Source organism: Hippoglossus stenolepis, chromosome 1, assembly GCF_022539355.2.
Source record: "Hippoglossus stenolepis isolate QCI-W04-F060 chromosome 1, HSTE1.2, whole genome shotgun sequence".
NCBI lineage: Eukaryota > Metazoa > Chordata > Actinopteri > Pleuronectiformes > Pleuronectidae > Hippoglossus > Hippoglossus stenolepis.
The window spans coordinates 2,393,718-2,408,717 of NC_061483.1; the positions used below are offsets into that span (position 1 = coordinate 2,393,718).

At 42.4% G+C, this 15,000-nt stretch overlaps 3 protein-coding genes across 3 annotated transcripts in view; all 3 read right to left on the minus strand.

Annotated features, from left to right (window-relative positions):
* The window catches only part of si:ch73-204p21.2, a 6,480-nt gene extending 965 nt beyond the window's left edge, over positions 1-5,515 (minus strand). Inside the window, exons 1-7 of the mRNA XM_035154254.2 lie at positions 5,418-5,515; positions 2,968-3,103; positions 2,319-2,379; positions 2,157-2,226; positions 1,636-1,713; positions 1,183-1,233; positions 1,015-1,089 (exon numbers count right to left, since the gene is read on the minus strand). Coding sequence (XP_035010145.1) covers positions 1,015-1,089; positions 1,183-1,233; positions 1,636-1,713; positions 2,157-2,226; positions 2,319-2,379; positions 2,968-3,098 — 466 coding nt within the window. The 5' untranslated portion in view covers positions 3,099-3,103; positions 5,418-5,515. The remainder of the gene's footprint in view (positions 1-1,014; positions 1,090-1,182; positions 1,234-1,635; positions 1,714-2,156; positions 2,227-2,318; positions 2,380-2,967; positions 3,104-5,417) is intronic.
* Positions 5,516-7,598: 2,083 nt separating this feature from the next.
* LOC118108810 (membrane progestin receptor beta-like) lies at positions 7,599-9,707 on the minus strand. The gene is made up of 5 exons (XM_047344470.1): positions 9,423-9,707; positions 9,224-9,336; positions 8,317-8,467; positions 8,021-8,236; positions 7,599-7,910 (listed from the first exon to the last, which is right to left on the minus strand). Exons 1-5 carry the CDS (start codon positions 9,705-9,707, stop codon positions 7,599-7,601), a joined length of 1,077 nt encoding a protein of 358 aa, XP_047200426.1.
* A 566-nt stretch (positions 9,708-10,273) lies between these two features.
* Positions 10,274-11,666, minus strand: il17a/f2 (interleukin 17a/f2). Its single transcript, XM_035154313.2, has 3 exons — positions 11,536-11,666; positions 10,752-10,918; positions 10,274-10,606 (listed from the first exon to the last, which is right to left on the minus strand). Exons 1-3 carry the CDS (start codon positions 11,566-11,568, stop codon positions 10,387-10,389), a joined length of 420 nt encoding a protein of 139 aa, XP_035010204.2. The 5' UTR covers positions 11,569-11,666; the 3' UTR covers positions 10,274-10,386.
* Positions 11,667-15,000: the final 3,334 nt, after the last annotated feature.

Consider the following 15,000-nt stretch of genomic DNA (forward strand, 5'->3'; position numbering starts at 1 on the left):
AAAGTCACAAGAGAAAACTGGACACATGAAACTCATCAGGGTGGAGGAGACAAACTGAAAAGACAAGAAGGAAGTAAATGTGTCAGAGACACGTAAGGTAAGAAACTTCAAAGTAAAACAGGAAAGTAATTAAAAGGAAATTAAAAGTCCAACTCAAAATACGTTAATAAGTTATATAACTGCAGACGTTTCTTTGCTCTGAAAACACTTTCTGCTCTTAAACATCACATACGAGGCTTCAACTCTCCAACTGTGGCAAATGACGATGTCACCGAGGTCTCCACCAGCAGCCAGAGACCAACCATTCACTTCTTCACAGGTGCAAACATGAATTAAACTCAACTTAAGTTGGCTCGGCTCAGCTCAGCTCGGCCCACTTTCATTCTGTCTCCTCAGCTGTGCCAATCAACTCCCCCTGGTTCACCCGGAGGTTCGCTGAGCGACCACCACACCGATAATCTCAAATCCTATGTCCCATAAAGTCTGACGTCTGAGGTGTCAAAGATAGAGACTCATTTCCCTGAGCTGACCATTTTATCTTCATATCTTCATATTAAAAACTGGAACCAGAAAATGCTCAGTTGAGAAACGAAAGAAAATAAGAATAATTTGATATAAAGTTTGTGAGTCCGATCGTTGTCCTGCACCAGGAGGAACCCAGCGTCCACTGCACCAGCTCTGACCGTCGCTCTGACCCACCACCCAACCGGTCACAGATGATGTCACAGCAGCATCACGTTCACCACGCCGTCTCCAGACTGTCTCACATGTGCTCGGTGTGAACCTGACTCATCTGTGAGCAGTGGCCACTCCCTGTTGGGAGCTGGTCCTGATTTGCCTCCATTGCACCTGTTGTCACTTTCATTTGCACCAAAACAGGTGAAACTGGTTCTCAATCACTTGTTCTTCCTAAATGCACAAGTTGAAGTTTCACTGACTTGGTTTTATACTGTGACCGTTAAGTGTTGACTTATTATTTTTGAGCAGTTCATTTAAGTAAACACTATTTCTCACCTTGTTGCTCTGGCGCCCTCAGGTGGCTCCTCCACGTCGTGAACCGGACTGAGTTCTCCTCCACAGGCCTGGACTCTTTAGACACACACACACTCATGCATCATGGGAAATGTAGTAATGTAGTTTCTACTGTGCTTCAGTGTTTGTAAAAACAGGACAATGACGTACCAGCAGCAGGAGATGTTTCCATCACTGCTGCACTGCCATTGGTCCGAACATCTGACACACACACACACACACACACACACACACACACACACACACACACACACACACACACACACACACACACAAAGATATAATTTAATTTCCTAAAGTAACATTTTGCTTCTTTAAATGTGAAACAGACGTTGCAGGTTTGATAAACACATGAAGTTATGGAGAGAAATGTCGCGGATGATTGATTGATTGGCGTTTACAGCAGCCAATAGCCCAGAGACATCATTATTATAGAGAAACCCTGCTCTCTGATTGGCTGTCGGGTGTCCGTTAACACCAATCATGTGATCACGTGTTTTAACCTGCAGGTAACCACGGCAACAGCATTGCTACCTCAGATGGCAGAAAGTTTCCTTTTACCCTGAAACACACTGAGGAACATGGAGGGTTATTCTAACGAACCTTGGTCGTTCTGTGGCGCCCCCAGGTGGCTCTTCCAGGGAGTGAACGAGACTGAGTTTCCTTCAGAAGGACGGAAATCTGGAAAGAGAAAATTAAAATGAAAAATCTATTTATTATTAATAAAAGTCTCAGTGTTTTCTAAAGTTTCCGTAGTGTTTTTATAAAAAAAATAAAAGCTCAATATTATATTAATCTTTTAAAATACAATGTGAGTGTTGTTCACTTTAACCAGTTAAATACAGTATTTCTGTGACCTTTGTGCTAGATTTTCTTTATTGTCTTTATGAGAAACATCTCGACTTTTCTGGTTCTGGTTCTTTTCTTGTTTCAGAGTTTCTCAGGTTTCAGGTTTTAAAGATTGAAAACCACAGACATGAAATGTGTTTTTAAGTCAGAGAGCAGGAGACGTGTATGAAACCTGGTTTTAACTTTCAATGTGATCTCTGTCTCTTTCTCCTCACTCAGATTCACACGTTCATCTTTTCGTGGTGAAGTTCTCTGCTGCTCAGATGTTCACTCACCTTTTTCATCGTTTTGAATCTCGCTGATCACAGGATTGTCTCTCGCTGTTAAAGTTTCCCCAAGTTTCACCTTTTGATAAACACAACATCAAACATTCACTCTGATCTGTCTTTCATGTTAACAGACACAGGCTCAGAGGGCAAAGGTCAAAGGTCTCTTACCACACTGATAAGATTTGAAGGATTTGTGTCCCTCTCTGAATCTTGAAGCTCAAACGAACGTCTAGGAAATGAAAGAAAGAAGAACAAATGAGGTTAAAGTTTTAAAAATAAAACAGAACAAACATCATCACAGATTCACATTTTACATTTAAAGTAAAAATGTAATTTAATCTGTGGTCGAGGATTCAAAACTGAAACTGTTCGGCTCCTCTTCTTCACCCTGAAATATTTGGATTCTTCCGGTTTAACGTGTTAGAAAGCTCATCAACACGTCTGCTCGGACATTTTCCAAATTTAAGTGTAAAGCTGAACTGTTAAAACCACTTTATCAAATGTATCTCCAATATTCAGTGTGAAACTTTTAAAATATGAAGAATTCCAAACAGACTTCTGGTCCAGGAAGCAGAGGATCATGGGTAATCATCATCACAGTGCAGAGACTTTACCATTACACTGGGTAAACAGACTTTAATACTTTAGTATTAATCCACATTCGATGCTGTAGTGATCTGTGTGAATGTTTTCTTGGTGCAGTTCTGAGGCGTTTGAACGATCACACTTTGGTTTTTACTCGGCTCATGTCGACAGTGACAGAAACAAACAAATGATCGGATTCAGCTTTGACGACACAGACGTGTGGAGATCAGACCTGCTGCACTCGCTGCACAGAGCCGAGAGGAGGATGGAGAGGAGGAGGAGGAGGATGAAGGACCCGACGACTCCTGATGACAGGAACCACGACCCCATGACCCCACTGACCCCGGCTCCGACTGCCGCCATGATCCCTGAGAGAGAGAGAGAGAGAGAGAGAGAGAGAGAGAGAGAGAGAGAGAGAGAGAGAGAGAGAGAGAGAGAGAAACAGGACGTGAGTCATGTAACGATCAGTCCGACCTCTCTGTCTGACTGAGTGACAGGAACTTAGATTTACTGATGGCGTCGTCGTCCTGAGCCGTGAACAAACTGCTCAGACACACCTGATCACACTGGGCGGAGTTTTATGAGACACTGTTCAGATTCTTTTTCCTGTTTCCTGAAAACATCGTGTTTTATCTGTCGCACAATGATCAACATCTACAGTCGTAGTAGTTTCACATGAGCAGTGGCAGTAGATTTAAAATGTGCAGTATTTTTTCTATTTTTTAAATAATAAAACCTCTTTACAGATTTGTTTTGTGTCTGTAATTCTGTATAATATCCAGTTTTCGCCTCCTGGAGTTCAACACAAGGAAAAGCATTTCTTCACGGATGGATGGAAGCAACACTGCAGCCATGTTGTCTTTGTACAGATCATCATCCAGAATAAAACTGGACAAATAAAGAGGAGTGTGAGTCACTGATTGTCTTTATATAAAGTCATCAATCGTCTGTGGAGTTTTAATTGATCTAATATTATTGATGAGTTTACATGAAGTTTAGAAACTTTAGCACTTCATCAAAACGACGACTTTGACGAGAGCTCGGAGGTTTCCACGGTGATTCTGTAACTGTTTTGAGATTTGAAAATGTAAAGACGTTAAACCAGTTTGAATAAATTATTATAAATATGTTTTTTTGAATTCACTCAGCCACTCGTGAGAAATGAGACTGAAGAAGAAAATGTGCTTCAGGCTGTTTGGGTTGAGGTTTTTCGAGCGGAGCGAACAACGTTTTAAACAGGAAACAGCTGACGTCTTTTAAAAAAAACTACAAACACCAGAGACTCAAACACTGTCTGATGAGGTACTTTTACATTTATTGATCCAGGAAACTAACGACGGCTGCAGCTCTGCTCATTAACATGACTGATGACTAGGAGGTCAAAGTTCAAACACTGAGAGCAGTTTACGACTCGTGTTTCTGCTGCAGCTCCATCCCCAAACACAGAAAACACAGAAAACAGTTCGCGACATGTTTTAGTAACATGTGAATGAACAGAAGTGAGCGAACATGAGGTCTTTTGTTTTCACCGTTAAATAAAAACACCGTTTACATAAAGAGAAGAAGAAGAATTCTGGATCAGACGAGACGACGCTGAGCTCCGCGTGTGTCGTTACTTCCTGTTTGAAGAAACGTGACGGAGCTGCATGTTTACCTCGTTCAGATAAGCAACAGTTTAATCAACAAAACAAATACGTCCAGAGAGCTGCGATAAATTTACATCAATAATACACAATGTTTATTTATGTAAATTTGATAAACAGGCGACCAGGCGTCTCCTTCCAGGTCCTCAGATATACTACAGCAGTGGTCAACAACCGGGTCAAACCTCGGGTTTTTGATATTTAATAATTTAGATATAATGTTTTGGTGCTGCAATGCTTCATACTGAGCGGCATTACAGAGCTTTTATTTTGAAAAGTTGTGAACTTGGGTTTGAAGTTGTGTCGGTTGTTATGTATGAAAAAATAACATCAGCTCAGTGAATCATTCAAACTTATATATAACAACACATTTGATGAAAGACATTAATTCTAAAATCTTCAGTGCAGGTGAACCAGGCAGGATGAACACAACGTTTTCTAACTTCACTCTGCTCCACAGACTGTTTATAAAAAGCTCTGCACACAAACAATAAGAAGTGGACTATGAAATATGAAGAGTTTGAGGACGACTCACTAATGACAGAGAAGAATTCTGAAGTATCGACACAGGACAAGAGAACACAACATTACAAACACACACATTTACAACAGGGACTCAACTAATTAGTAACAAAACATCACAATTTACTACTTCATGATATTTAATACTTCATAATCTAACTAATCTTAAATTTACAAATTTGAATGGTCAAAATTACGATTCAGTACTCTGATGTTCAACAGTATAAAGTTGTTGTTCAGCTCATGAGATATGAAACCTTAGTATTAACAAGAGTAGTGCATGTGAGTCTATCACAGTGCGTTGTGTTTGAAGCAGGAGCAACTGGTTCTGTTCACTTGCTCTTTAAAAGTAAATAACAAAATAATTATCAACATCAGGACAGAAGAGCAACACTCACAACCTGCGACTGATGGAGTCTCAGCATCCGACAGAAATGTGAACGTCCAAAATACATTTAACTACAGAGTTAATAATTTTATATGAACGTATAAATAAAGAAATAAAGTGTGAACGTACCTATGACAGCTGTGAGCTCAGAGTCTGTGTGTGTGGGTGTGGGCAGGTTTACTCATTGACAGACTGAACAAACACTGAGCTGTTTGAGCTGCTTAAAGACACACGCAGACACACACACACACACACACACACACACACACACACACACACACACACACACACACACACACACACACACACACACACACACACACACACACACACAGAGACACTCCTCTTGTCTTGTGAACTGAAGTCAACACTGATGGTTCGTGTCATTCTGAATTTTATTTCCTAGTATTTACATTTCCACACATTCTCTGCTGCTGTTTTCTTATGTTTTTATTCTCAGGTCTTGAAGAAGCTCACATCGTCCTCAACAGTCTGAATAGGAGGAAACTGTTGAATGTTGTTACTGGCCACACGGTGGCGCTATCCAAATGACATTTGACCATGAAAAGCAAATCGCAAGCGGTCAGCCGTTTCAACTCTGTAGCTTTTATGGTTTTTATGCACTTCTCGTGTAAATTCACAAGAGAAACCGACGAGTAGCTTATGAGCTAACGTGGCCTCGTTATGCTCAACAATTTAAAAGCGTAACCATGTTTCTGTCTCGAAGTTATTTGCTCTTTCTATTAAGGAATTCTCTTTTCTCCCCTAGAGATGAAATTACATAAAACTTATCAGTTATATTCATGGTCTGAGTCTGAAAATCGTCTCATGGAACGGTTCGTATTATATCTCATGAAAAGTTACGCACAGCTCAGCAAGCTAGCAACACCAAAATAAATGACTTCAGCTGCGTCTTGTTAGCTTCTGTTGACTAACCTCATCCACATTTACGCATTTTTGTCACTTGTATGTATTTATGTAGTTTTTAAAATCACATTCAGTATTTTATCTCAGACACTGTGTATTTTCTGCAGTGGTTTTACTGCCTGTGCTCTCATTCAGTCATGAAGGACTTTGACACTAACTTCTATGAAAGATGTTATAAATAAAGTCTGATGAAGTGAAACTGTCCCAACCACATACCAGCTCCAAGCCTTTGATCTTTTCTCTAGCGCCAACCACTGGACAAACAATAAACTGCGTAAAAGAAAACTGTGACCTAATGTTGGATTACAGAAACTTAAAGAAGAATAATTATAATTTTCTCTTTGAATAATAAAATGCAGTTCAGTTCACAGTACAGGACAAACAGCTGTGATCCTCTTATTAAAGTCCAACTCAAACTGAAACTCATTATCTGCGGCTCCGCCCTAAACACCGCAACTGTTGCTTACTGCTTGACTGGCCGAGCGAGGCCGGTAGGGAACTGGGAGAGAGAGATAACAGCGTCGAGGCTTCAGTTCAGTGATGTTTTCTTCTCAGTTTCCTGTTTTGTTAGATTTATTTTTAGATCCACATAAGATAGTTTTTTTTGGGCCCCAGAGCATCTGCAGCCAATGAGAACTCTCCGTGTCTCTTCAAACTGGACGATCATCTATTGGTTCCAGCCGAGTTCTTCGTTAGGAGCAAACCAATCACCTGTGAGTTGTTAAGACAGAAAAACACAGGAACGACTGAAAGGTGGAAACATAAAGGTATAAATACACAAAGGGGTACGCAGGACTACTAACAAAGCTAACAAATAACAATAGGAACAGATTTCTCAAAATAAAACAGGAAATAAAATGAAGAATGTTCTCAAGGGAGCAGATCATAACATGACTCGTCTTTGTCTTTTGTCTCTGTCCTGCTGAATGTCCATGTCCATAACAGACCAAATCATTTCAGGGATAACATGTCGTCCAAACAAATATGCTGATAAACTGTTGGATCCTTTTTTGAAACAATAAAAAACATTCAAGAAAACTACAATATTTATTTACTTTATGATGTTATTTTTATTATATCTATATTTATCCATCGGCCCAGTATCTATTCCACTGGGTCACAGGGGGAACTGGAGCCGATCCCAGCTGACACAGGGTGAGAGGGTCACCTGCAGGTCGCCAGTGGACAGACAACCATTCACTCTCACGTCTGTGGTCACTTCTTCGATTAATCAAACAACAGGCTGCATATGTTTGGACTGTGGGAAGAAGCTGGAGTACAAAGTGCAAACTCAAAACAGGAACCTTCTTGCTTCTATATTTATGATTATATGTAAAATCCCCTTTGAAGTTCGAGTGCATGACGTCACCCCTTCCTCTTCTTCTATCTTCCCTCTTGTAGTAGCTGAACATGAGTTCTCCTCTTCATGACGAGCGCCGTCATCACGCAGCAGAGCGTCAGGCCGAGGAAGGAGGCGCAGGCCAGCAGGAGGCGCTCTTCTCCGAACTCCCTGACTAGCGCCTGCCGCCGCCACAGGAAGTCCTCAAACAGCGCCTCCTGCTGGACAAGTGTGCAGATAGACAGGAGGATGTGGAAGAGCTGGCGACTGTGGCCGATGATGTCGTAGCGGCCGGGGGAGAAGCACTCAGGCACGGGGCAAGAGAAGAAGACGGCTGAGAGCAGAAATAGTGCCACCTGGTGTAGAAAAGATAGAAGTGCGTTTATATGCAGTGACATTTTGACCAGTTGTTTTCAGTCGAAACAAGAAGTGAATTTAAGTTTATATGTTGACTAGGAAGCTTCACCTGCAGGAAGTGAAGAGGAAGAGTAGAAGTGTTTGTCCAGTTGTGGCTGGCGAGGCGGTGGGTGACAGGGCTGATGACCAGCAGGTAGGCCACGCCCATCGGGACCACCTGGCAGATCCTCCTGTGCCACAGGTACGGTCGGTGGAAATGAAGGTCAGCGTAGCAGCAGATGATGCAGGAGAGCCAGACGACTACGGCGACAACTGGGAGGAAGATCTGCGGAAAACCTGCCTCATCAGTACACCTGAACGCATCACGTCAGCGACCGAGGAAGGATGTAAGACACGTGAACTGACCTGTCCCAGCATGCTTTGCGTCCAGCCGGTGTCGGAGCTGTAGAGACACAGAGCCAGAGCGCAGCCGTACTGGTACACGGCCACGCCCACGTGTTCCAGGAAGAAGAGCGAGTGGTGCGTCTGCTCGGAGTGAAGCAGGTGAACTGCAGCGCTGCAACGAGCAACTCTGGATCTCATCAATCACTTTCTATCCTAATACAGCACATGACTGTAAACATCTGTAATCAGCGTCTGTCCATTAACCAACAGCTGCAGACTCAGAACAGCTGGAGAACATGTGGAGCATCGAAGAGCCTGATTTCAGGAGGTGGAGACCAAACACAGAGATAAAAGAGAGAGTCACCTCACATCTGCCGGCTGGACTCAAGATGTTCACATCCCAACTTAAAACATCTGTTTAGTTCAGTCTACCACAGAGAACATCTGTATCCATCCTTCACTAATCCGATCTCAACCTTGGTTTTAAAACTTGAATACTCTTGTCACATATGTTGCATTAATGAGTCTCTGACTCATATCGGATTTTAATATTTCTGTATTTATTCATGTTTATTTGTGATGTATTGTAATGTGTCCTTTGGTGTCTAAAATATTATTATTATTATTAGAACATTGGATTCAAACGTCAAATGAACCGTCGTGTTGACCTGTAGCTGATGGAGGTGAAGATGGAGGCAGATTAAGTGATGAAAGATCTGTTACTTAAAAATCCATGAATTCAGTTCTAAACTCAAATGAAGCAGAAGAATGAACATTAATCACAAACTGCTGGTGGACGTCAGCGTGAGCAGATTCAAATAATTCATATTAATTCAAATGAAAATTCTTTTAAATAAAATGTTTATTCATCAGTGAAAACCAGAACCTGTTTTCTTTTCTGACACTTAAAGATTCTTCGCTGACTCACCTGCAGCTCAGGTACGTGACAGCGGAGAAGACGTAGAGAACCAGAGGCAGCGAGGACACGTCCACAGAGAAGCCCTGACCTTCAGGGCCCTGCAGCCCAACTCCCAGGATCCCCTGAGGAGGTCAGAGGTCAAAGAGGTCAGACATGTGGCGGACAAACCTGAGGAGGTCAAACGAACAGCACAGGACGGTGTCAGTACCCCCCCCTGCTGGACGGCGAACATGAGGAACCTCACTAACACGTAGACTGCGGCCAGCAGGTGGCTCCACACGCTCAGCGTCTCGTTGTGGATCTGGAAGAGACTGAGGACGTAACAGCGCCAGGACAAGTCCACCGGACGATACCCGGACAGGATGAATTGCTCGCGGAACAGAGGGGGGACGTCCACGTCTCGCACCGTCGGGGGAAGGGAGGGGAGGAGGCGCTCCAGCAGAGGGAGAAAGGTGAGGCACAGAGAGGGAGGGGCGAACGACACCCGAGGCATGATGGGAGATGATCCTGAGTTCTGCTCCTTTTTCTGTGTGAAAAATTTACAATTAAATGAAATTAGGTGAAAGCGGTAAGGACTGTAAATAAAGACAATGTCACATGACCACGGAGGAGGAGCAGTACCACATGGAATTGTTTTAGTTTTTAAAACTAAAACAATTAGGGGGGAAAATAAAAAAATCATCAGAAGTCTGAGCAAGAAAAAAAAAGTTATTTTCTTTACCAATGAAAATTTGAAAACTCCATACAGGTCACAGCATGTTCTGTTCTGTTTTACAGAAACTGTTTTGTTCCGTGACACTGACCTGTTTGCTGCTCGGTCCTGCTGCACAGCCACAACTGTCACATGTAAGGTGACACACACACACACACACACACACACACACACACACACACACACACACACACACACACACACACACACACACACACACACACACACTGTTCCACTGTACCAAACTAAACACACACGACTGTTTAAGAAAGTTTCTTTTACCACATTGACTCGGGTGAAGACAGTTTGGTGTGATGCTTTTCACTAAACAAAGTAAAGTCGACTGGTTTCATTTTGTGGGTTTTAATTTAATTGAGTTGTCAGAGGATCAAACACAATCACACAAATCAACACAACACAATCAGCAGATGTTAAATGTTCTCCTCTCTGAGCTGTAGCTTCAGTTCTGGCTGGTTTTGGCCCAGACGCAGGTGCAGCCCACGGCCACCGACAGGTACGACGCGGTGTAGCAGTGTGCCCCCTGCTGCCGGTTCAGGACCAGGACGCTCTGGTAGATGGGAACTGACACCAGGCTGTGTTTGTTCAGCCCCGAGCAGAAGGCGTCGATGCACTCGGCCTCCCAGAGGGTGGAGGGGACCCGGTTCTTCACGGTGGACGACCTGAAGACACAGCAACAGCAGAACCATCAGGTCACAGTGAAAATATAGACACTCTGTGTGTGTGTGTGTGTGTGTGTGTGTGTGTGTGTGTGTGTGTGTGTGTGTGTGTGTGTGTGTGTGTGTGTGTGTGTGTTGTCAAACCAACCTCCATCTCCACGGAGACAGAGACCTCCTGTTGACGTTGGTCTGTCCGACAGAAAAGGAGGAGACCTCAGAGGAGAATGACAACATGGAGTCGCATCCAGGAGGAGGAGGAGCTTTAACCCCAGAGGAGGAGGAGGACACGCCTACCCACAATGCAATGCAACACACCTGTGGACAGGACGACAGATGATAACTCTAAATTCAGGAAATGTTTTTAACCACGTCAGTGTGTGTTGTAAACATGTGTGTTGTAATGTTGTGTTCTCTTGTCCTGTGTCGATACTTCAGAATTTGTCCTTGTCGTTAGTGAGTCGTCCTCAAACTCTTCTACAATATTCTGTCACTTCTTGTTTGTGTACAGAGCTTTTTATAAACAGTTTATTGTGCAGAGTGAAGTAAGAAAACGTTGTGTTCATCCTACCTGGTTTATCTGCACTGAAGAGTTTATATGAAACTGACTTTATCACTGTTCACGTGTGTGGTTGATATATAAGTTTGAATGATACACAAACCGACACAATCTTCACACGCAAAATCTCAACTTTTCAAAATAAAATGAACACCTGCCGCACTTTTCAGGCAATTTACTGAGTGTGAAGCTGATAAGATGAACGCCTCTCGAGATATTTGTTCCACATACAGACAAACGTCTGTGGAATTAGAAAGTAGATTGTCTCGCGCTTCAGTTTTCATTCATTTCACAGAATCTCAGATGGAATCAGAGCTGTGAGACGACCTGTCGAACATGTCATCGGGTGGTGTCAGTGGATGAAGGTGATGCTCACCAGCAGTTCTCCGACGCTGCGTCTCAGCCTCATGTTGTCGTCGTTGTCCGGCTTCTCAGAATAACGGCTCTGAGTTCAGCTCCATTTATGAAGATGTGCGACCCTCAAATCACAGCGATGTCAGAGCTGATAACCAGATGCAGAGACGACAGGGAGATTCCTGTTATCTCTCGGGTTCATCTGTGTTGGAGGGAAGAGTCTGCGAGCGATACTTTGTAGAATCAAAGGTTCACTGATAACATCAAACAACAGAAATGACTCAGCTCAAAAGGCTGGGAACCGTCACAGACTTTGTTTTACAGAAGATGCTGAGTAACGATGAATTTGACTGAATTATTCTGAGATTAATATAAAATTCAGACTTTCTTTAAAATGTCCTTTTCGTTTTCCAAAATAATGATAAATTGTGTATGAATCGTATAAATAATTTCTCACATAGATCTAATCCTGTTCTGTAGATTTCAACCTGACTCGACACTCTGGAGATACGAGTCTGTGTCGGCTCACAGCCTATTTGTCGGTTGTGTTGTTAAATTTCACAACTTTAAACAGAATCCAAATTTTTTTTCCAGAACAGATTTCATATGGTTCTAATCCTCCTCCACAGTATTTGGAGAAAAGTGAGTAAAAAGTGTTGAATATTTTCATTTGTCTTATCAAGTCTTGGATTTACACATTTTACAATATTTGAAAATCATAAAATAATATCTGATTTTATCATCTGATGAATGAACATCTGTTGGTCTCAACAACAGCTTCACTGTTTCCTGTAACAATTTAACTTTGTTTGACACTTCTCTCACTTTGCTCTCGACCTTGAGAGTCTTGAGATTATGTCTGTTCTGATTTGGCCCTATACAAATACAGTTTTATTGAATTGAACAACCAAAGTCAAGAGTTAAAATATATGAAGAGGTATAAATCCAATCATTACTACAGCCATAGCTGTGTCAGTCTAAAATATCTAACTTGTTTCAAGGGTGTGAGCCAATCACAACTCTGATAGTCTGCTGCTAGCCGTCGGTTAGCATCTCTGTTAGCATGGTGCTAACTGTGTATGCATGGAGGTGGAGGCCGCAGCAGACAGAGCACCGTGTGAGAAGTAGAGCTGATACAGTGTTTCCTCCGGGTCCAAGTATTTTCTGATTCACATCAGTCGTATAGAAACGTAATTTGTTGGTTCAGGACAAATCTATGACTTTTTACAATCAGTCATCAATCAGCTGTTGGCTATAATAGATACTGTGACATATGGACTGAAAATTGAAAAATAAAAAGTACACTTTAAACTTTAAGAACACTCCACACAAAAAAGTAAGCTTTAAAATATAATTTTTCGAGTTGTAACTGTCTAAAATTTCTAAGAGGATTTCTATGAATATTATACTAAATAGCCAATTATAGATGATTTGAAATAAATGAAACAGTATGACAGAGCTTCCTGTTTCCGTACATGGTCGTCAGAGAGGTTCTGGTGCTGTGACATCGCAGCGGGGGCGTGGGCTGTGGTTCGCTTGTGATGTGGTCGACTCTGAGATCTGAACCGTCAGCATCTTTCCTCTGACCTGATTTGGTCGACAGAGGAAACCTGCGGCAGCTCTGATTAATCACCAGTTTTTGATCTGGTTACTGTCAACGCCGTCAGCGCTTTTCAATCTGAGCAGGAAACTCATTGCGTTCGACAGCAGCAGCTTCCCCTGCGACGCCTGCAGGCTGCAGAGGAGACATCGCCGCTCTGCTTATACGCTGTTTGAAACTTGTCCTGTGGGGGGCGCCAGAGGAAACAGCTACATCTGAGATTTCAACTCAGCTGGACCTTGTTCCCTCACAGGCTCCGTCACAGACCTGATGGACGCTCGTCAGCTTTTCTCGTCAGTCTCATCATAAAATAAAGAAAATGACGAAAGGTTACAATGAGTTTCATGTGGATGGAACAAATCAAGGCTGGAAATTCAGGCAGGGGGCGCTACTCTGAGTATTTTACCTCATTTGGTGAGATGGGTTGGCCTAAATCTTTATTTACAGTGTAGTTATGACCCATAGCAGCATTTTGGTTGGCTGTTTCGGGTTATTTATCAATATAATTTATGTTGTGTGAGATGCTCAGTGATATTAATATTTAAAAAGCAGCAGCTGAAGTCTTCACATGTTCAGTCGTCACTGTTTTAAAAACCATTTAGAAGTTTATTTTAACCTGAATCGGAGAAATAAGTTAATTAACAGTAAAGAAGTAAAACATATAGTTTATAAAGGCTACGGAAATCTGCATCTTGTGAGCGAGACAAACACACACACACACACACACACACACACACACACACACACACACACACCAAACCACACACACAAACCAACCCACACACACAAACCAACCCACACACACACACTTCACCTACTTACAATCGTGTGTGTTTCCAGTCTTTGATCTTCGGTCGAGTAGTGAGAATCTTAGAAAGTCAAACATTTTCCAACAAACCTCAGTGTCATTGATCTAAATAAACTTGTACTCGTACTCTTCATACTTCACACACACACACACACACACACACACACACACACACACACACACACACACACACACACACACACACACACACACACACAGAGAAACTTTTGATATTTCAATAAGAATAAAAACGTTTCAGTGCGGCCACACTTTTCCTTCCATAAATGGCCTGTAAGCGTTTTGAAGACGCAGGAAATCTCCCTCAGATCCGCATCAAGCATCGACCCATCAATCAAACCAGGTCAGGGGCGAGCCGGCAGCGTGGGCTGAAAAACACATGAAGCGACCTGAGTCACATCGCGACCGTAAACCAGGTCAGACGCTCACTTCCTGCATCACATGACTGATGCTACCGAAACAATTCAGTTGGGATGAAGAAAGAGGGGACGAGCCCCGAGTGAGTCAGGGGCCCGGAGGGACCCGGGGCCCCGCACCAGAACACTGTGATGTCAGACTGTCGAGAAGTTTCTCCTGTTGCATCATTGAAGACGTTAAAGCAGCTGAAGCGTAAAAATCAAACTGTAATTTGTATTTCTGAAAACATTTTTTTTTTTATCAGATACAGAAAAATAAATTGAAACAAAACCTCAAAGTCGTAAAAGAAAATCACTTGAGTTGTGCCAACTCATTATGTTTGGTTCAAATAATTTATCATGATTATAAGAATTTCTCATTTTAAAGTTTAACATACTAATAATTCCAAACTATTGGATCGTGGTACGGCCATCACTTTTTCCAAAAATCGAATATGTTTGAATCGGTCAGTGCAACTTTACTTGCTAATGTCATTCGTTTTCATTGTAAAACTATGTGACATCGACTGTTTTACTTTACTGGTCGGTCCAGAGGTCATGTTAAAGGTCAAGCTGGTCGTGAGCGCCCCCTGTGGGATCAGTCAAACTACCCCAGACAGTCAGATTCAATTCAAACAGGTTGAATATGAACTTTTCCCTCCACGA